The following is a 22,023-nucleotide window of genomic DNA, read 5'->3' on the forward strand; positions in this document are numbered from 1 at the left end:
AGATAGATAGATAGATAGATAGATAGATAGATAGATAGATAGATAGATAGATAGATAGATAGATAGATAGATATCGTTTCCCAAAAAAACATTAGCATTTGTTCACAAAAAAATTGTGTCACCTGAGAATATTTCCCTGAAAAACTCTCCATTCACGCACAAAAGTTTTTGCTTGAGAACGAAATACTGAAATATAATTGTTCCTCAATTCTCTTTTTTCTTTCATCACCATGTTTCTTCAGAGGCTCGGTGGATTTCCAAATGTGTTGTAACATGTCTTATTATGATGAGATATAATTTCGCAACAATTCTAAAAGATTTCCAAGAAAGGACAACCTTACAACCACAGGAATGAGCGCGACTCAAAAGAATCGGAACCATCGCGCACGTTCACCCGTTTCCACACGGAACTGTTATTGTGTGTGACGCGTTAACGCTGCGCTACTGCCACTACATGCGAATTATGATCAGTCCCAAACTTTCAGACAGTCATCGATTATTGAATATTTACAGGATTTCGTATACTTTTTAGGTAAGTACAAAATGCACGACATAGCTGTCATGTTTTCGCGTTTATCGGCATCTTGGTTGCAGCTACAAGCAGCACGTCTGCGCACTTTATTTTAGCGACGCTATTTAGATGTTATTTAGACTTTTATGCATCAACTAAAAATTTAAATTATGCATAGTTTGTTTTAATGTGCAAGTATTTAAGTAATCAATCATACATTTTAGATATTTTCGTTTTTTTTTGTTGTTTTTTTAAATGCCACCGGGTTAAAATGGAGTCTGGGGGTTTAATCTGCTGCCTGTGATTAATGGTTGTTCATTGTGTCAGTTTGTTAACCCGAGTGTGAATGTTTTATGTGCTGTAATTGAATGGGTTTTCACGCAGATTATGAATTTCTTCCGCAACCGTCTGGTGGTTTTGGGGCTGGTGTTGCTGGCCACAGTGCTGCTGTATCTGCTGCTGCCCTCCATGAGGCAGGGGAGCATGGAGCCGTCTCTGGAGGTGCAGCAGCGGATGGGCCTGATCGCCGCCTCTCCTCCTCCTCCGCCGCCAAACAGCGTCAACATCACGGTCAGGACTGGACAGCTGCCCGGGGACCCGCCGCTCTTCTTCAGGGAGGCTCTGCCTGTGGACAGCGCTGGGCGACAGATAGTGCCCAGGTCAGGTTACTTCGTAATTTGAGTTTGATTCCATTATATAATGACTGTATTGGGAATAGATAGACATCAGTTTTGGCGCATTATTGGCACGTTCCAAATTTACATCATAAAGCTGTATAGAATTAAATCTGATTAAAAATCGAATTTACGTCTAGGGGAAAGGCATTGTACCAGCCCTTACAATAATTAACCATAGTTTTATTGTAGTAAAAGTGTAGTAACCATGTTTTTTTGGCATATTGAATACCATTTGTATGACCACAGTATTACTACAAATACCACTATGTGTAGTATTAGGGCTGCACGATAAATCGAAATGGAATCGAGATTGCGATTCGACAGAAGCTGCGTTTGTCATGCATATCTTTCAGTGAAGCACGGTTCTGTGATCAGCAGTAAATGGGAAGTGGGAAGTTGTGGCCTAATGGTTAGAGAGTCGGACTCGTAACCCAAAGGTTAGGGAGTGAATGTACAGCGCTCTCTCTACCTTCAATACCACGACTGAGGTGCCCTTGAGCAAGGCACCGAACCCCCAACTGCTCCCCGGGTGCCGCAGCATAAAAGGCTGCCCACTGCTCCGGGTGTGTGTTCACGGTGTGTGTGTGTTCACTGCTGTGTGTGTGCGCTTTGGATGGGTAAATGCAGAGCACTAATTCTGAGTATGGGTCACCATACTTGGCCACATGTCACGTCACTTTTTTTATTTTTTTTTTATCTCCATCCAAAGGCCAAATACGCCTTGCAGAAGAAACCCAGAAAATGCCTATCGCTGAATAAACAGAAGATTCAACTGCTTTCATTGATTCAACGTGACTAATAAACACACGATGGCAATATACAGTTTATCTGAGTTCTAATTATTATAATTTTCATTCAAATAAAGTATTTATAATGCAATGCCTTTATCACTGCTTAAATACTATGAAATATGTTGCGTGCCTTATTCTGTGTAAGAGGCCACATCATCTCACAGAAGGATTTATTTCAAACACTCGACTGACGTTATGAAGTGAGTTTGGAGTAAAAATATGTTATTAAATGTGGTATTTTCACATGCGTTCAGATGGAGCAGCATTTACTTCACAGAGCCGTAGTTCACTGAGAAGCTATGCAAACAGCGGTCATTATCGCGAACGATTTCTTCGATTTCAGAATCGTGCAATAAAATCGTCTGCGAATTATTTTTTTTTGCATAACTTGTCAGTGAACTACAGCTATGTGTAGTAAATGCTGCTACATCTGAAAGCACGTGATGATGATTTACTGCTGATTACAGAACCGGCATTACTAACAAAATGCGCATGACAATCGCGTTCGATTAATTGTGCAGCCCTAGGTAGTATTGCAAAACCATGGTTAAAGGGTTAGTTCACCCAAACATGAAAATTCTGTCATTAATTACTCACCCTCATGTCGTTCCAAACCCGTAAGACCTTGTTCATCTTTAGAACACAAATTAAGATATTTTTGATGAAACCCGAGTTATTTCTGATATTTTTGTTTTCTTTGCGCACAAAACGTATTCTTGTAGCTTTGCAAAATTGAAGTTGAACCACTGATGTCACATGAACTGTTTTATCAATGTCTTTACTACGTTTGTGGTTCTGGAAACATTTCAGTTGCGTTGCTGTCTATGCAGGGTCAGAAAGCTCTCGGATTTCATCAAAAATGTCTTAGTTTGTGTTTCGAAGATGAAGGTCTTGCAGGTTTAGAACGACATGAGGGTGAGTAATTAATGACAGAATTTTCATTTTTGGGTGAACTAACCCTTTAATTTGTGGTTACAATGGTTTAAATATTAACAATGTTTTTTGGTTTTATTTGTAGTAAAACTTGGTAAAATGTTGTAAGGGAAAATACAACATTATAGCCTACATTTTAAAATGATCGAATAATCATTTACTAATTTCTCTGCACAATTATATCCCATATCCACAATTATATCCCATCCCATATTGATTTAGAAAGATTTAACCTTGCATTCGCTTGCAGAACTTTTGCGTTCTCTTGCAAAATATTGCATTTCGAAGAAACTTTGCATTCGCGTGCAAATCTTTTGCCTTTTCTTGTAAAATATCGTGTTCACAGAGAAACTTTGCATTCTCTCGCAAAATATTGCGTTTCCCTGGAAATGTTGCCTTCGCTTGCACAACCTTGCAAAAACCTGCAAATATTGTCTAACCCTGAGAAACTTTGCATTCACTTGCAAAGCTTTTGTTTTCTCGCAAAATATTGCATTTTCCCAAGAAACTTTGCTTTCGCTTGCACAACTTTTTCATTCTCTCGCCAAATATCGTGTTTCCCCAGGAAACTTTGCGCTTACTTGCAGAACTTTTGTGTTCTCTTGCAAAATATTGTGTTCACAGATAAACTTTTGCGTTTTCTTGTAAAACTTTTCGTTTCTCTCAAAATATAGTTTTTCCCCGAGAAACTCGGGCCCTTTTTCTCGCACAACTTTTTCATTCTCTCGTTTAATGTTGTGTTTAATGAGAAACCTTGCTTTTGCTTGTTACTTTTGGCTTCTCTTGCAAAATATTGTGTTCTCTTGCAAGATACTTTTGTGTTTTCTTGCAAAATATTGCGTTTCTCCGAGAAACCTTGCTTTCGCTCGCAGAATCAATTTACTTTAGTAATTTTGCAGAAGTAGACCTTTCGCCCTCACACGAAATTCCCAACTGTGTGGATTCGCACTGACTGGATTTCGCCTGTGAAAATTATTAGTATTAGTGCATTCTGGCTGGTTGCTAGGCAGTGACTAAGGTGTTCTGAATGTTGCTGTGGAATTTTGGCTGGTTGCTTGAAAGTTTTGATGGGTAGATGAACAGATAGACAGTTTTAATGAAAACTATGGTAACTATGGTAATTTTTGAACTTACAAAATTCTGCATACAAGTATTATGACCTATTCTTATATAACTGTACAGATTCAGCAACTTTTTCCTCTCCATCAGGCTGCAGTTGGTGCTTCTTCATGGTCAGGCCTTCACCTCTAAAACTTGGGAGGAGTTGGGCACCCTCAGCCTGCTGGCTTCCAATGGGTACCAGGCCCTCGCTCTCGACCTGCCCGGTACTTATAATTCACTTTATTAATGTTCTTAAAATGCTGATTTTTATATGTTCAAAACATGTAAAGCAGATCACTAAATCGTCTTGTTTCTTGTCAGGTTTTGGGAATTCTCCGGACTCAGAGTCGGTAAAGTCGGATCAGAGCCGCGTGGACCTGCTGAAGCGTTTTCTGGAGTCTCTGGGCGTGCGAGCACCGGTGTTACTGAGCCCGTCTATGAGCGGTCATTACGCCCTGCCATTCCTCCAGAAACACAGCGCCCAGCTGCACGGCTTTGTGCCCATCGCCCCCGTGGGTACCCGCGGCATCACCCCACAGCAGTACCGCGACATCCAGGTGTCATATTTCTTTTCGATTCTTCTCACACTTAAGAATTCCTTGATTTTAATGCTCAGTTTTAATTCTCACTTCTCATCTGTATGACAGACTCCTACACTGGTCATATATGGAGAGTTAGACACCAATCTGGGCGCCCAATCCCATAAGAACCTGATTCAGCTGCCTCATCACACCGTGGTGAAGTTGGCAGGAGCGCGACATGCCTGTTACATGGACAAACCCCGCGAGTTCCACCGTGCTCTGCTCGACTTCCTAAGCAAACTCGAATGAGGGACAGAGAGAGTGAGAATGGGTCAAACAAACATGTGAAAAAGACTTTGAAGAGACTGCGTGAAGAAAAAGACAAGAAAATTATGAACAGGACTGCGGTGTAGCTGTAAAACCAGTCCTGAGACGTAACACACACCTGAACGTTCTATCAGCCATCCACATCTGCTCACTCCTTATAAGTTCCCTGCGTGCACCATCAAGAGATGAGATATTATAATACATCAAACTAACAAAACTTCTGCAGAGTTACTATAGTAACGCTTCTTTTGTAAATTGTAAACATCCTTTTATCAGTTTTGACACTGTTGCATGTAATGGCCCGTCTGAACGTTGTTACATTTTCCAGGCTGAGGGTTGTTCTGTAATGCTGTTCCCAGGATTTCCAGTCTGAGGAATGTTCCTGTAACCACACAATAGCCATGGATACTTTTTTGAGAGTTGTTCTGTAACGCTGTTGCCAGGGATGTTCCTGTAACACAATTGCCATGGTTTCCAGTCTGAGGGTTGTTCTGTATAACGCTGTTGCCATGGTTTCTGGTCTAAGAGTTATTCCGTAACGCTGTTGCCATGATATCCTTTTAGAGAGTTGTTCTGTAACGCTGTTGCCAGGGATGTTCCTGTAACACAATTGCCACGGTTTGCAGTCTGAGGGATGTTCTGTAACGCTGTTGCCATGGTTTCTGGTCTGACAGATGTTCCTGTAACATAATTACAATGGTTTTCTTTCTGAGAGTTGTTCTGTAACTCTGTTGCCAGGGATGTTCCTGTAACACAATTGCCATGGTTTCCAATATGAGAGTTATTCCATAATGCTGTTGCCATGGTTTCTGGCCTGATAGATGTTCTGTAATATAGTTGCCATGGTTTCCTTTCTAAGAGTTGTTCTATAACGCTGTTGACAGGGATGTTCCTGTAACACAATTGTCATGATTTCCAATCTGAGAGATATTCCATAATGCTGGTTTCAGGTCTGACAAATTTTCCTGTAACATAGTTTCCATGGTTTCCTTTCTGAGAGTTGCTCTGTAATTCGGTTGCTAGGGATGTTAGTGTAACATAATTGCCATGGTTTCCAATCTGAGTTATTCCATAATGCTGTTGCCATGGTTTCTGATCTGACACATTTACCTGTAACATAGTTTCCATTCTGAGAGTTGTTCTGTAACTAATTTGCCATGGTTTTCTTTCTGAGGGATGTTCCTGTAACACAATTGCCATGGTTTCCAGTCTGAGAGTTATTCTGTAATGCTGTTGCTATGGTTTACAGTCTGAAGCACGTTCCTGTAATTCAGTTGCCATGGCTTTCTTACTGAGGGATGCACATTTAACACAATTGCCATGGTTTCTAGTCTGACAGTTGCTTTCAATAACATAGTTGCCATGGTTTCCATTCTGATGATTGTTCTTGTAACACAGGTGCCATGTTTTTTGGTCTTTGCTGTTCCTATAATACAAAATTCATAGTTTCCTCTATGAGGGTTGTTTTTCTAATACGATTGTCATGGTTTTCTGTTAACAACAAGAGTCACATAATGTCAAAAATCAGTGTCATGACTGTCATAACCCTCGGATACACTTGACATGTAACTGAATTCATCAATCCTACAAGAACATCTCAGAGAAGGAAACGGCATTTCTCATTTTTGGCATGTATTGGTTTGCCGTATCATCATGTGAAATCATGCAGAGTGTTCACACCAGCAGTTGGCACATACATGCATAATGTAGCATGTCAATGTGTGAATGGCTCAACACATGGTTTTAGAAGTGCAAGAATAAGAGAGATAAGTTGCAGTATTGGACGACTGTCATGCCTGTAAATTCAGTTTTTCATTATTAGTAGTTGTCAGACTCATACTGGCAGTAGATTATTTCTTGCAATAAATAGAAAATTTCCTGAGACTGCAGAGAAAAAAAAGTGTTCATTACATTACCACACCTGAAAATGGAGGTGTTCATTACATATTTATTATTTATTTCTTAAAGCTTCTACATGACAGAAACTCTAATGTGTGTGGTATTTATGTGCTGTGGTCTGTTGTTTTGTTTGTTTATAGGTTGTAAATATGAATATGTTTTAGAAGACTGTGAGGCACCTCTGCCCTGTAAATATTTCCAACATCACAAATCTTCAACCTGAAGGGATCTGTCATTGGGACTGAATTCAGATTCTGGTGTGCATGGTACTGCAGAGTCATAAAACATGCTTTTGTTCAATGCAAAATAAAGTTCATTAATGTTTTGCATTTGTGATTTAATGGACATACACCACAAGGGACATCAAGTTACAACCAAAAAATTGTGTAAAATAAGTATAATGAACTATGCAAAAAGCATTTCAATCACTTTACTGAATACTAGCCAGATAATAAATAAATGAGTATTACCTAACAATCCATCTGTTTTCAAATCCACATCATATGAATATCAGGACATTGATGTCTGTCAAAAAAGAATGTGCACAATACACAGCAGAACTTACGAGTCCAAACACCTCCATCATGTTTTATAATGCCCAAAAAAATCTAAATTACTTTGCCCTCACACATGATATCTTGTCTGTCAAAAACGTTGGAATATTAGAACAAAAACATTAAAGGGGTCATATGATGCTGCTAAAAAGAACATTATTTTGTGTATTTGGTGTAATGAAATGTTTATGCCTCGCCTTTCTGAAACGCGTAGATTTTTACAAAGCTCATCGGTCTGAAAAGCGAGGTGTGCTGTGATTGGCCAGCTATCCAGTGCGTTGTGATTGGCCGAATACCTCAAGCGTGTGACGGAAATGTTACGCCCCTTACCATACTGTGATGATGCCGTGTCAGGCCGGAGCAATGATTCAAAAACATGAAAACCCATTAGAAACGAGGCATTTGTTGCATCCAGTGGGGACATAATTATGGATTATAATTACTTGTACTGTCTTTTTTATGTTAAATACAACTTAACCACTGATTTCTAGTCGTGTCCATTTTTGGAAGACCAAACAAAGTAGTTTCGCTTTCACAATGAAAAATAGGGTCACACACGGCGGCCTTGAGTGAGCAGAGGCCGGGGGATAAAGTGAGGAATGGCCGGCGGGCTAGAGTGAGCAGTGGCGGCGGATTCGACGAAGGAGCGGCTGGTGGGCTTGCGGCAACCACATGTGACGACCCCGGACTGGACGCCGCTTCGTCCACGGTGAAAGCCGATCCGGCAGCAACAATACTACAGCGAGAATAAAAGTTACGCCTTCTTTCTTTGCGTGAACATTTGGGCGGCGTTATGCAAATCTTCCCACATAGTGAGGTAGATATGTGGGGGTGTGTTAGAACCAGCCGTTTTAGGTACGCGTAGCTGACTCTTAACTTTTATAAAGAATATCTCTTTGGATTTGAGACTTTAGTCTTTGCAACTTTACAGATCTTCTTTATGCACCAACAGCTTGTAACACTCCAAAGAGAAAGGAAAACTTGAAATCGCATCATATGACCCCTTTAACATAACACTCGCAGGCATCAATCACTTCACTGAATACTGGCCAGATAATAGATAAATGATTATTTATTACCTAACAATTTTCAAATCCACATCATATGAATATTATGACATTGATGTCTGTCAATGTCAAAATAATGTGCACAATACACAGCTGAACTTTTGAGAAGCAGGGGTCCAGGGAGTACACGCACTGCATGGAAATCCCACACTAACGGATGTTTTGACTAAAGCAGAAAATGGCAGTCTGAGTGGTTGTCTGTCATGTTGTCTGTCAGAGACCGTAACATACCTAATACATAATGCATGTGAGTATAAATTTGTTCTTGACTTGCTGAAATTGACAGGCATTTTTATAAAATGTAATTTTATCACTATCCTCTCAATTGTTTAAAAGATTAAGGCAATAATCAAAGTTTGACAAAATGTTGTAATGTTGTTTTGCAATAAAAGATGATACATTTGTAAAAATTGGTTACATTTATTTACCTCCAGACTTTTAGCTATATATACACACATGTAATAGTGGTATAATTATTATAATTATAGTATTTTTATTATCATAGATTCATTTCTGTGAACTTCAAAGAAAATAAAAAAGAGAAATGATCAAATCAAGTTTAAAAAGCTATAGGAAAAAGAAAAGTTAACATGGAAATGCTTATATAATAAATATAGACTTTAGTACACTTTACTTTTTAAGAATACTGGAAAAAGCAAGAAGGTATTTTAATAACTCTAAACGCGTGTGTGGGCGTGGCCAGGCGGAATCGAATGATGCTGACGTCATGACGCACACCGTGCGTCTCTCTTCGGGAAGATGGCTGCTGTGTACATGATGCGAAACTGAGTGGACGGAAAACAGCCCGAAATTTCTGAAAATCCCCCCTCTTCCCTCCTCTGTGTCCCACTCCACGTCCACACATATGCGTTTGCGTGAAAACGAAGCCGATTTTAACCTAGTGTGAAGAGCTAGGATGATAATATGACCCAGAAAAAGAAGAAGCGAGTGAATCGCAGTTTGTTACTGGCGAAGAAGATAATCATCAAGGATGGAGGAACGGTGAGTGCCTGCTGGATTCAAACACAACAAACACTCAAAAACATCTCAGATAAGAAGGCTTAAGTCTTAAATAGACGTATACAGAAGTATTATGTTAATGTTTGAAGCGAGCACACATTTGAAGAGTGTAACTGACATTCAAGGCTGTAAACATCAGCATTTACTTCCTGTAATGAGCAATAAATCACATCAGTACATCAATCTGAAAAATATAGGTGGTTTTATTAATGCACAGGGGGTTTGATGACACATTAGATAGGTTTAAAGCTGTTATTACTCATGGCTGTAAATATAATAAATTCTCCTGTTTGTAATCATACAAAACGCATAGAGAAAAACTTTAAATATTTATATAACTTACTTTACTATTATGGTGACGTTCAAACAAAACAGTATAAACATTTATTAGTATTGCTAAACCTAGTTTTACCTTTGTTTATGGTAGTAAACCAGTACCGTGATAAATATCAAAGTACAATGTTATTATCATCTTATGTTATCATTATACTGCAGTAGTTTCCAAACTTCATATCTGTGATTTGAGTATATAGTCTGTCAGACAACTCATAATAATCATGTCTAAGTTTGCAAGGTTTGGATATCTGAATGAATTTGTCATGAAATGTACCTCTTGAATGTCCTGAAAACAGTGTTATATACTTTATATTTATTAATTTGTTGAATTAGCTTTTACGTTTAAAATTCAGTACGTAGTATTTGTAGTAATTTTGTTCTGTGCTTTTGTCATTTTTAATAGTTTTTGTGTCAAATGTTCAGCTTTAGTCATTTTTGTATTATATTTCAGTTAGTCCTCAATGCAACATTTCAAATTTTTTAAGTTTTAGTAATTGAGTTATGTGCTTTAGCTATTTTTACATTTCTATTTAGCTTTATTTCACTTTTCGTACTTCATCGTATTTCAGTTAATTGCCAAGGCAATATTTTTAATTTTTGTTTATGTGCTTTTGTCACATTTATCTTGTTTTTTTATGTTTATATATACATTTGTTTAGCTTTAATTTATTTTTATTTCTCTTTAGTTTGAGTTATTTTAGTACTTCAGCTTATTTTACTTCGGTTGAATTTCCGTTTAAGTTTTTCATGTCATTTGACTTATTTTATCTCTATTTCGATTACTGAAAACTATTTTTTTATAGTTTCCATTAACAATAACAATTCTGCCTCAAAACAGCCATTTCTTTACAAATAAACCATTGATAATCAATATTATAATGGTCAGTAATTTGTCTAAAATGCTTTAAACTCAAATAAGCTCCTCCCATTTGTAAATGAGGTCAAGTCCCATTGAATCGCAGATCATTTGCTTTAAATTTTCATCTTCTCAACAGAAGCGACTGGCTTTTTCCCATGACAGAAGCAGACATGTTATCAAATGTCCTGCTCACTGGCTGTCATTGTAGGTTGTAATAGGGCTGAATTTGAACCTAGTTCCCCGGGTTCCTCTTTGGGTGTGTTTTATCTTGCCTGCAGCACAAAATAAGCCAGAATCTGCAGTGGTCGGCACTCAAAAAACAGGTGCATGAAAAGGTCACGAAAACATCTAATGCTCTATTTGGATAGATTAGGCCTCAAACAGTCCTTGGGGCTGTTCCATAAAACAAGTTTACCAAACAATCCAGGCTTATTTCAGTTAGTCTGACTTATTTTGAACCACATCAATTGACGATAAGTCAGACTAACTTAAATAAACCTGGCTTATTTGGTAAACTTGGCCCTTGATCATGTCATCTCGGTGTCAAAACCAAAACAAAGCTTTAAAGGATGTGTAATAATACTGGTTTGTTTCTTCACCGTGGTTGACGTCTCTGGCTCTTCTCTCTCCAGCCTCAAGGCTTTGGCTCCCCCAGTGTTTATCATGCCGTCATCGTCATATTTCTGGAGTTCTTCGCTTGGGGTTTGCTGACTGCACCTACTTTGGGAGTAAGTTGTGGTTGTTTTTGTGTTAAATCGAGATATTATCTCGTGTTTATTTCATGTTACGGGTGTTAGAAACCCATTGTATGCCTCTGTTGTTATATTGTGTGATATGATCATGCAGTTCGAGATACCCTTGCATGGGCGTCATAACCAATGCTGTTTTGTGTCTCATGTGTCTGCAGGCTCTTCATGAAACATTCCCGAAACACACGTTTCTCATGAACGGCTTGGTTCAGGGGGTCAAGGTATCATCTGTAACATCATAATGTTTATGTCCTGATAATCCAGTTCATGATTCATTAACGCCGTGTTTTCGTTCGCAGGGCCTGCTGTCGTTTTTAAGCGCTCCTCTGATTGGTGCTCTGTCAGACGTGTGGGGAAGGAAGTCGTTTCTTTTACTCACCGTGTTCTTCACATGTGCACCAATTCCTTTATTGAAGATCAGCCCATGGTACATTGTTTCTTTTTTTTTTTTTTTGGACACAAAATAAAAGATTATGTAGATTTATTTTCATGAAATTTAGAATCTGAAATTTCAATTGAAAAGAAACGTAATTTTAATTTAATGTAAGTTTTATTTTGTTTTTAAATTAAATTTTTAATTTAATGTTTAAGTTTACGTGATTTGGATGTCTGAATGTATTTATCATGAAATGCATCTTTTGAATGCCCTGAAAAAAGTGTTTATTTAGTATTATTTATATACTATTATAATGTTTATTAATACTTTGAATTGGCTTTAATTTTTATATTTTCAGTCTCAGCTTTTTAGTAGAGTAATTACATGCGTTTGTCATTTTTTTGGATTAGTTTTTAATATATAAATGTAGGTTAAATATTTTAATTTAATAGATTTTTTTTGTCATTATTTTATTTTTGTTTTTAATATTATTATTTTTATAATTCATCTTATATTTTAAACAGTTATGTTTTGTTTTTATCTTAATTTATTCATAACTTTATTTAATTTAAATATGTACACAAGTTATGAGTTTTATTTATTTATTTTTTTATTTAGTTTAGTTTGTATTTTGTTTTCTGCATTTACAGTTTGAAATATTAATAGTTTAGTTGCGTGCTTTTGTCATTTCAAAATATTTCAATTGTTTTATTTTTTAATTTCATTATTTTAATTTTTTGTAATTTTAGTATTTAATTTAATATTAACCTAATATTTAATTTATCATTTTAATTAATCTTAATTTTTAAAAATGTATTATTTGTTTTTTTTCTTAATAAAAATAAGTTTAAAGTTTAAATAAGTTTAAGTATTTTTCGTATTATTTTCTGTCTAGTGTCAAAATAAAATTACAATTAAATAAATCTAAACCAAAATAAAAAAAATAGTTATTGTTATATAATATACTGATTATAATATTGATTAGAAGCTGATACAGATCATCTCAAAAATCCCAAATATCAGTCTCACCGATATATCGGTTTGTTTCTATTTTGTAATACACATGCACATCTTGAATCACATGCATGTTGTGTTTCAGGTGGTACTTTGCCGTTATCTCTGTATCTGGAGTGTTTGCCGTTACCTTCTCAGTTATTTTCGCCTATGTTGCCGACATCACCCAAGAGCATGAGCGCATTATGGCTTACGGCATGGTACGTCTAACCCATCAACACGTCGTCATCATCTCTCTTTTTGCTGCTTTGTTTTGTATTAACGTCTCTGTTCTTCCTCCAAAAGGTGTCGGCCACGTTTGCGGCGAGTCTGGTGATCAGCCCAGCCATCGGCGCGTATCTGAGTCAGGTGTATGGAGACAGTCTGGTAGTAGTTCTAGCTTCGGCCATCGCTATGCTGGACATCTGCTTTATCCTGGTGGCCGTGCCCGAATCGCTGCCGGAAAAGATGAGACCGGCGTCCTGGGGCGCCCCAATCTCATGGGAACAAGCAGACCCCTTCGCTGTAAGTAGATTTAACCTTTTTGAGCTCGTTTAAAATGAATAATCTACCAAATAATCGGTTTTATCAAATTAACTGCATTGCAAATATAGTAACTTGAGCGTGAGTGTTGGCTGGAAATGTGCATTTTAAAAACAGAAGATGCCACTTTGCTCATATCCTGTGTGGTTTTCGGTAGAGAAGCGTTTTAACGCCCATTTCCCCTCGACAGCATAATGGAGTTTTCTGGACGAATGTCATATAAGGCTGTTTTCACACGTGGTTTGTTCTAAAGAGTTCCTCCCACGAGATTATTCTTGGTTTTGATTGGTTAATGCAGTCCTGCCAAACTTAGAAGTCACATTTTAAGGTTTGCTGTTGCGCATGTGGGCTCAAAGCACATAAACGAATGCGATGCGAAAGATCTCAGATAGCGTTAGTAAAGCATGTGTATGTACCTTTTAGGGTTTTTATGATTTTTTAAAATCTTCTAATAACATAAACATATATAGAATTTTTCATTTTAATGTTAAAGTTTGCAAGGATATCTGAATGTATTTGTCGTGAAATGCTTCTCTTTTAATATTATTTATATACTGATAATATTTTATTATAATCTAATTTAATTCTAATTATTATAATCTAAGTAATTTTTATGTGCTAATGTCTTGTGTAAATGTCTATTTTGCAATTGTATAACCTTTAGTTGTTCAATTTTGTATTAATTTATATACCTAAAATATTTATTAATAGTGTAGTCAAGTTTATAATTTTTTAAAATATAAATTTAATGACTAATAATTGATTTTTTCATCTCAAACTGCATTATTACAGCACATTGTGTGCAATATTTGTATAAATAGAGATGTGTGTATAGTAAAATTCTAACCAATGCAATTTTTTATGTTATTATATTTTATTGAGCAATGATCTAATAAATGACTGATACTAAAATAGTAGAAATTTCTAAATAAATTAAAAACTAAAACCAGTATTTTTAAATACATTGCATTTTAAAAGATTACTTTGACAGTGTTACGAAATTCTTAAGAATAATTTTAAATGCTAAATGTGTTAGATGAAAAAATATGAGAAATTCTGTGTACATTTAAAAAATTGATGCATTTAAAAAAGTCTTATATGAACACAGATTTTCTCTACAGTTGGATGGGTCAAGACTCATTGGTTCCGCTCAGCTAATTTTTCATAGGACCATTGATACGAGTAACAAGATTGTAAAATTGCTGAGGTTTTATTCTCTGAAAAAAGTTTCATATCTGAAAGAATTGTTTGGTGAAATAAAACATTTCCTGAGAAGTCAAAACAGAATAAAGTCGTAAAACTATTTGCAAGATTGAAACAGAACTGTTCATAGAGCTGTTGTTAAATCAAGACGAGTGTTACATTCACACACAGCTTGGTTATAGATGTCAGTATCTTTCTCTCTGCAGTCTTTGAGGAAAGTAGGCCAGGACTCGACGGTTCTGCTCATCTGTATAACAGTGTTCCTGTCGTATCTGCCTGAGGCTGGGCAATACTCCAGCTTCTTCCTCTATCTGCAACAGGTATGGCATTTATCTCTGTGGTTAATCTTTAACTCGCTGTTTAATTAATTGTGTTTACTGGGTCAAGTCTGGTTTATCGAAATCCTGTTAGCAAACGGGACCGTAAAGATTTGTTTTATCCTCTTATGCAGATAATGGGATTTTCACCTGAAAGTGTCGCAGCTTTCATCGCTGTCCTAGGATTGCTGTCTATTGTTGCACAGGTCAGTATTTTCCTGTTAAATACAAACTAATAAAGGATGTTACGTCATTAGTTTTTAATGTGGAGTATGTCAATTGTGGCTTTTTCCATCTACAGACTGTAGTATTAAGTTTACTAATGCGTTCCATCGGGAACAAGAACACAATTTTGCTGGGACTGGGATTTCAGATTCTGCAACTCGCCTGGTACGGGTTCGGATCGGAGCCTTGGTAAGACCGAAAGCCTAGGTTTTCATTTCTAAAATTGATCAAAATAAAGAGAAAAATTAAAAACAGGAATATTAAAAAAAAAAAATTTGGTTGAACTGTAGCTTTAAGAATAATGTAACAGCTAATGAGTCTTTACTAATGAAATGTCCAACGCATCGTTTCCGATCTCCAGGATGATGTGGGCAGCTGGAGCTGTTGCCGCCATGTCTAGTATCACTTTCCCTGCTGTTAGCGCCCTGATTTCCCGCACAGCTGATCCCGATCAACAAGGTTGGTTTTCCTGAGTTATATGATGTTACAGATGCAGGGTTATTCTTTAAGGCTGACTGTAAAGCTCTTGTTTCTGTAGGTGTGGGTCAGGGTATGATTACGGGAATCCGTGGGCTGTGTAACGGTTTGGGTCCGGCTCTCTATGGTTTCATCTTCTACATCTTTCATGTCGAGTTGGACCAAGTTCCAGAGAAAGAACCGGATGTAACGCATCACCATGATCACCACCAACAGGTAAGTCACCGCACGTTGTTGAATTTAACGGAACCATGCTGATTGCTGTTTACTGACAATTTAGGTTTGTTTTAATGGATAAATTAGTTTTTAATAATAGACACTAAAGTTTTGTTAATGCTGAAAGCCGATGCCAGTAAACATTGAAGTATAAAATATTTGCGAAGATTTTTCATGACATTGCATAATTTTTTGATTGAAAAAAACTCAACCTAGCCTTTGCAAGCCAAGCAGAAACAATTTTTTAAATCGTTCGCAAAACCACTTGCTAGAATTTAAGCAGAGTAAGTTTGTTGTTAATTGTTTGTAGAACTGTTCGTAAGAATGAGTAAATACAATTTGTGTAAATTGTCCATAAAATTATAAAAAAAATTTAAAAGTCTAGTAGAATATATTTCAAACTATTTGCAAGAATTCGAACAGAATGAGTTTTTTTTTGGTAATTGTTCATAGATCTATTCGTAAAAAATCTTAGAAAAGAACCAGTTTGTGTAAACTTTAGAAAATTGCAGAATTTGTAAATTGCTCGTAGAACAATTCTTAAGAAATCAAAGCACAGTGTAAATTTAAATAGGTAATAAAACTATTTGCAGGAATTTAAGCTGAACGAGAATGTTGGGAATTGTTCGTAGAAGCATTCTTAAGAAATTGAGCAGAACCAATTTGTATCCATACTACGTAAAATTGGAGAATTTTTGTTTTGTGGAAAAAGAAAAAAAAAAACCTGAAGGAATTTTTTGGTACCAATTTGTAAATTGCTTGTAAAACAATTCTTAAGTGGAAGCAGAGTAAACTTGTAGATTTAACCTTTTTGAGCTCGTTTAAAATGAATAATCTACCAAATAATCGGTTTTATCAAATTAACTGCATTGCAAATATAGTAACTTGAGCGTGAGTGTTGGCTGGAAATGTGCATTTTAAAAACAGAAGATGCCACTTTGCTCATATCCTGTGTGGTTTTCGGTAGAGAAGCGTTTTAACGCCCATTTCCCCTCGACAGCATAATGGAGTTTTCTGGACGAATGTCATATAAGGCTGTTTTCACACGTGGTTTGTTCTAAAGAGTTCCTCCCACGAGATTATTCTTGGTTTTGATTGGTTAATGCAGTCCTGCCAAACTTAGAAGTCACATTTTAAGGTTTGCTGTTGCGCATGTGGGCTCAAAGCACATAAACGAATGCGATGCGAAAGATCTCAGATAGCGTTAGTAAAGCATGTGTATGTACCTTTTAGGGTTTTTATGATTTTTTAAAATCTTCTAATAACATAAACATATATAGAATTTTTCATTTTAATGTTAAAGTTTGCAAGGATATCTGAATGTATTTGTCGTGAAATGCTTCTCTTTTAATATTATTTATATACTGATAATATTTTATTATAATCTAATTTAATTCTAATTATTATAATCTAAGTAATTTTTATGTGCTAATGTCTTGTGTAAATGTCTATTTTGCAATTGTATAACCTTTAGTTGTTCAATTTTGTATTAATTTATATATCTAAAATATTTATTAATAGTGTAGTCAAGTTTATAATTTTTTAAAATATAAATTTAATGACTAATAATTGATTTTTTCATCTCAAACTGCATTATTACAGCACATTGTGTGCAATATTTGTATAAATAGAGATGTGTGTATAGTAAAATTCTAACCAATGCAATTTTTTATGTTATTATATTTTATTGAGCAATGATCTAATAAATGACTGATACTAAAATAGTAGAAATTTCTAAATAAATTAAAAACTAAAACCAGTATTTTTAAATACATTGCATTTTAAAAGATTACTTTGACAGTGTTACGAAATTCTTAAGAATAATTTTAAATGCTAAATGTGTTAGATGAAAAAATATGAGAAATTCTGTGTACATTTAAAAAATTGATGCATTTAAAAAAGTCTTATATGAACACAGATTTTCTCTACAGTTGGATGGGTCAAGACTCATTGGTTCCGCTCAGCTAATTTTTCATAGGACCATTGATACGAGTAACAAGATTGTAAAATTGCTGAGGTTTTATTCTCTGAAAAAAGTTTCATATCTGAAAGAATTGTTTGGTGAAATAAAACATTTCCTGAGAAGTCAAAACAGAATAAAGTCGTAAAACTATTTGCAAGATTGAAACAGAACTGTTCATAGAGCTGTTGTTAAATCAAGACGAGTGTTACATTCACACACAGCTTGGTTATAGATGTCAGTATCTTTCTCTCTGCAGTCTTTGAGGAAAGTAGGCCAGGACTCGACGGTTCTGCTCATCTGTATAACAGTGTTCCTGTCGTATCTGCCTGAGGCTGGGCAATACTCCAGCTTCTTCCTCTATCTGCAACAGGTATGGCATTTATCTCTGTGGTTAATCTTTAACTCGCTGTTTAATTAATTGTGTTTACTGGGTCAAGTCTGGTTTATCGAAATCCTGTTAGCAAACGGGACCGTAAAGATTTGTTTTATCCTCTTATGCAGATAATGGGATTTTCACCTGAAAGTGTCGCAGCTTTCATCGCTGTCCTAGGATTGCTGTCTATTGTTGCACAGGTCAGTATTTTCCTGTTAAATACAAACTAATAAAGGATGTTACGTCATTAGTTTTTAATGTGGAGTATGTCAATTGTGGCTTTTTCCATCTACAGACTGTAGTATTAAGTTTACTAATGCGTTCCATCGGGAACAAGAACACAATTTTGCTGGGACTGGGATTTCAGATTCTGCAACTCGCCTGGTACGGGTTCGGATCGGAGCCTTGGTAAGACCGAAAGCCTAGGTTTTCATTTCTAAAATTGATCAAAATAAAGAGAAAAATTAAAAACAGGAATATAAAAAAAAAAAAAATTTGGTTGAACTGTAGCTTTAAGAAAAATGTAACAGCTAATGAGTCTTTACTAATGAAATGTCCAACGCATCGTTTCCGATCTCCAGGATGATGTGGGCAGCTGGAGCTGTTGCCGCCATGTCTAGTATCACTTTCCCTGCTGTTAGCGCCCTGATTTCCCGCACAGCTGATCCCGATCAACAAGGTTGGTTTTCCTGAGTTATATGATGTTACAGATGCAGGGTTATTCTTTAAGGCTGACTGTAAAGCTCTTGTTTCTGTAGGTGTGGGTCAGGGTATGATTACGGGAATCCGTGGGCTGTGTAACGGTTTGGGTCCGGCTCTCTATGGTTTCATCTTCTACATCTTTCATGTCGAGTTGGACCAAGTTCCAGAGAAAGAACCGGATGTAACGCATCACCATGATCACCACCAACAGGTAAGTCACCGCACGTTGTTGAATTTAACGGAACCATGCTGATTGCTGTTTACTGACAATTTAGGTTTGTTTTAATGGATAAATTAGTTTTTAATAATAGACACTAAAGTTTTGTTAATGCTGAAAGCCGATGCCAGTAAACATTGAAGTATAAAATATTTGCGAAGATTTTTCATGACATTGCATAATTTTTTGATTGAAAAAAACTCAACCTAGCCTTTGCAAGCCAAGCAGAAACAATTTTTTAAATCGTTCGCAAAACCACTTGCTAGAATTTAAGCAGAGTAAGTTTGTTGTTAATTGTTTGTAGAACTGTTCGTAAGAATGAGTAAATACAATTTGTGTAAATTGTCCATAAAATTATAAAAAAAATTTAAAAGTCTAGTAGAATATATTTCAAACTATTTGCAAGAATTCGAACAGAATGAGTTTTTTTTTGGTAATTGTTCATAGATCTATTCGTAAAAAATCTTAGAAAAGAACCAGTTTGTGTAAACTTTAGAAAATTGCAGAATTTGTAAATTGCTCGTAGAACAATTCTTAAGAAATCAAAGCACAGTGTAAATTTAAATAGGTAATAAAACTATTTGCAGGAATTTAAGCTGAACGAGAATGTTGGGAATTGTTCGTAGAAGCATTCTTAAGAAATTGAGCAGAACCAATTTGTATCCATACTACGTAAAATTGGAGAATTTTTGTTTTGTGGAAAAAGAAAAAAAAAAACCTGAAGGAATTTTTTGGTACCAATTTGTAAATTGCTTGTAAAACAATTCTTAAGTGGAAGCAGAGTAAACTTGATTAGTTTAAAACTATTTGCAAAAATTTAAGCAAGATGAGTTTATTTGTTCGTAAAAATATTTGTAAAAATTTCAACTGAGAACCAATTTTTGTAAAATGTTTGTAAAATTGCAGAACTTTTTTATTCGGTGAAAAAGTTTGTAAGTGTTCGGTACCAAGTTTTTAATTGCTTGTAAAACAATTCCAGGCAGAATTAATTTAAATCATTCTTAAAAATATACGCTAGAATTCAAACAGATCTAATGTGTGTAAATTGTTGGTAAAATTCCAGAATTTTTGGTATCCAAGCAATTCAAAACTCAGTCTAGCCTCTGTATGTAAAAATTAATGAATTATCACACTACAATGTTTTTTCAGTAGGTTGAAAGAGTTTATAGAGATGCTTTTTAAAAAGTAATTGCGTATAGTTTAGTTTTGAAAATTTGTTTCTAAATAGGCCTTCACTGTAGACTGTAGTTTTTGGAAAGGTTTTTGACTTTTGTGTTAATCGTGTTCCCGTGTCATGTGATCCCCTTACAGAGTGCAATAATCCCGGGACCGCCGTTCCTCTTCGGCGCATGTTCTGTGCTGCTGGCGCTCCTGGTGGCACTTTTCATTCCTGAACACCCCCATATGGGCGCTCGTGCGGGCAGCTGGAAGAAGCACACGTCACCCCACGGCCACCCGCACAGTCCCCACCCTCCCGGAGAGGCCAAAGAGCCTCTCCTACAGGTGTTTCACGTATGATTGGGAGTTTCGATGTGGCTGAATTGGCCACGCCCCCTATTCCCCATTGAGGAACGAACTGCGCATGGAGGCTGTTGTCATTTATTGAAACGTAAAGCTATGTCGGAGGCACGGTCAGTCTTGCACCTAGAGCTCTACCTTTCTGCAGAGTTTCGTTTAATATGAAACTTATGAACTTGATAATTAAGGTTAATGGAAATTACAGACAGAAAGGAAAGTCTCCATGATTAAGACTGGGCGTCCCGGGAAAATGTTTAATAAAATTTTGGGGAAAATTTCGAGGGGGAAAATGGGATGTTTTCACAAAATTATGGTGAACACATTAAAATTGTTTTTGTTTTGTTTTTTGAAAAAATAAAAAAAAAGTAATATTTTCATAAAAATGTGTTGAAAATGTTATAACTACTTTTGGAAAATATGTGTAGGGGATATTTTCACAAAATTATTTTTTTTAAAATACAAATTTGGGGGAAAATGTTTAATATTTTCACAAAACTGGTGAAAGATGTTATAAAAATTGTATTTTTATAAAACATACAAAAACACAAACATTTTTTAATATATTTTCACAACATTATAGTAATGTAATAAAATTTGGAAAATGTAATTTTTTTTTATTTTTTCACCATTTTTATTTTTTGGAAAATTTTACATTTTTTATTGTTATTTTTTATATTTTCAGAAAATTATGGTAAAATGTAAATTTTTCACAAATGCACATTTCCAAAAATTTTTTTTTTTTTGGAAATTCAGTCTAAAATATTTTCTCAAGCAGATTTTTGGGGCGCTACATGTATTAATCATCATTGTTCAGCACCAGAGCGAGACTTCATAATCGACATGAGCAGCCAAAACCATCTGCTCCTGCCACAATCGACTGTCTAGAATACTATGGTTAAGTGCCAAAAATGTTATTATAGCAACTGCGGTAAATAAAACACTACAAATCGAATCAATCCAAGCACAAGCACAAAAAAATTAAAAAAAAAATAAAAAAAAAAAAAAAAAAAAAAAAAGAAGTAATTTTTGGACATATTGTGCTTAGGTTTGGAAAAACAAATCAGAAAGAATTGTGTACAGTGTGAGCAGAGAACATAATAATAAAAAAACCTAATAAATGTAGGGAAACAAAGATGGCATAAGAGAAAAGAGGAGGAGATGAGGCCTGCCTTTGGTCCAGACGTCTGATTGTGTGCTGACAGGACAGAGCGAGGTCCTGAGCTCACACAGGACAGAGGAAGAGGATATTTGGAGTTTATTGTAGAGGTGATGGGGAAACCATGTCCCAAAGACGAGGGGAAACCTTTGCTATCAAGCTAGAGAAGACAAGAACAGCTACATCATTTCAAAAGACCAGTCCAATCTCACACGTAAAGAATCAAACTGATAGTTACTGCTTGATTTCCTGCTACATCTACAGACAACAACCTGCTTGGCGGATTTTATGCTAGACTTTAAGTGACAGCAGTTCATTACCATATTGTGAGGAACACTTCCTGTTCTCAGACCAGCGGCAGCAGTCTCGAACATTCCTAAAGTTTCCTGCTTCCGAGAG

General features: G+C 35.9%; 3 protein-coding genes across 4 annotated transcripts in view; 2 read left to right on the forward strand and 1 right to left on the reverse strand.

The window, feature by feature from the left end:
• Positions 1-329: 329 nt before the first annotated feature.
• LOC107586929 (protein ABHD14A) lies at positions 330-7,085 on the forward strand. Of its 2 annotated transcripts, XR_001609411.1 has the most exons (6): positions 330-532; positions 896-1,170; positions 4,122-4,237; positions 4,335-4,570; positions 4,661-5,641; positions 5,996-7,085. XR_001609411.1 is itself a non-coding variant. In XM_016274493.1 (5 exons), the coding sequence occupies exons 2-5, from the start codon at positions 899-901 to the stop codon at positions 4,841-4,843; spliced, it is 807 nt and encodes a 268-aa protein (XP_016129979.1). In that variant the 5' UTR covers positions 330-532; positions 896-898; the 3' UTR covers positions 4,844-7,085. The 2 variants fall into 2 exon arrangements, 1 of the variants encoding a protein (XP_016129979.1); XM_016274493.1 differs by having other exon boundaries at positions 4,661-7,085.
• Positions 7,086-9,111: 2,026 nt separating this feature from the next.
• Positions 9,112-20,708, forward strand: LOC107586930 (hippocampus abundant transcript 1 protein). The gene is made up of 12 exons (XM_016274494.1): positions 9,112-9,383; positions 11,229-11,324; positions 11,504-11,566; positions 11,645-11,772; positions 12,821-12,935; positions 13,021-13,239; positions 14,667-14,780; positions 14,912-14,983; positions 15,079-15,191; positions 15,364-15,461; positions 15,541-15,695; positions 20,262-20,708. Exons 1-12 carry the CDS (start codon positions 9,306-9,308, stop codon positions 20,466-20,468), a joined length of 1,458 nt encoding a protein of 485 aa, XP_016129980.1. The 5' UTR covers positions 9,112-9,305; the 3' UTR covers positions 20,469-20,708.
• Positions 20,709-20,955: 247 nt separating this feature from the next.
• Positions 20,956-22,023, reverse strand: part of LOC107586982 (spindle assembly abnormal protein 6 homolog) — a 5,716-nt gene continuing 4,648 nt past the window's right edge. The window contains exons 10-12 of the mRNA XM_016274564.1: positions 21,945-22,019; positions 21,547-21,784; positions 20,956-20,963 (exon numbers count right to left, since the gene is read on the reverse strand). Of these exons, the coding sequence (XP_016130050.1) occupies positions 20,956-20,963; positions 21,547-21,784; positions 21,945-22,019 (321 nt within the window). The remainder of the gene's footprint in view (positions 20,964-21,546; positions 21,785-21,944; positions 22,020-22,023) is intronic.

The sequence above is a fragment of the Sinocyclocheilus grahami genome, unplaced genomic scaffold, assembly GCF_001515645.1.
Source record: "Sinocyclocheilus grahami isolate Dianchi unplaced genomic scaffold, SAMN03320097.WGS_v1.1 scaffold87.1, whole genome shotgun sequence".
Taxonomy (NCBI): domain Eukaryota; kingdom Metazoa; phylum Chordata; class Actinopteri; order Cypriniformes; family Cyprinidae; genus Sinocyclocheilus; species Sinocyclocheilus grahami.

Excerpts from the sequence above, each read along its gene's own strand:
- LOC107586929 (XM_016274493.1), top strand. The coding sequence starts at position 899 with ATGAATTTCTTCCGCAACCGTCTGGTGGTTTTGGGGCTGGTGTTGCTG. Across the intron at positions 1,171-4,121 it reads GGGCGACAGATAGTGCCCAG|GCTGCAGTTGGTGCTTCTTC; the intron begins GTCAGGTTACTT and ends CCTCTCCATCAG. Across the intron at positions 4,238-4,334 it reads CCTCGCTCTCGACCTGCCCG|GTTTTGGGAATTCTCCGGAC; the intron begins GTACTTATAATT and ends GTTTCTTGTCAG.
- LOC107586930 (XM_016274494.1), top strand. The coding sequence starts at position 9,306 with ATGACCCAGAAAAAGAAGAAGCGAGTGAATCGCAGTTTGTTACTGGCG. Across the intron at positions 11,325-11,503 it reads TGACTGCACCTACTTTGGGA|GCTCTTCATGAAACATTCCC; the intron begins GTAAGTTGTGGT and ends ATGTGTCTGCAG. Across the intron at positions 11,567-11,644 it reads GCTTGGTTCAGGGGGTCAAG|GGCCTGCTGTCGTTTTTAAG; the intron begins GTATCATCTGTA and ends TTTCGTTCGCAG.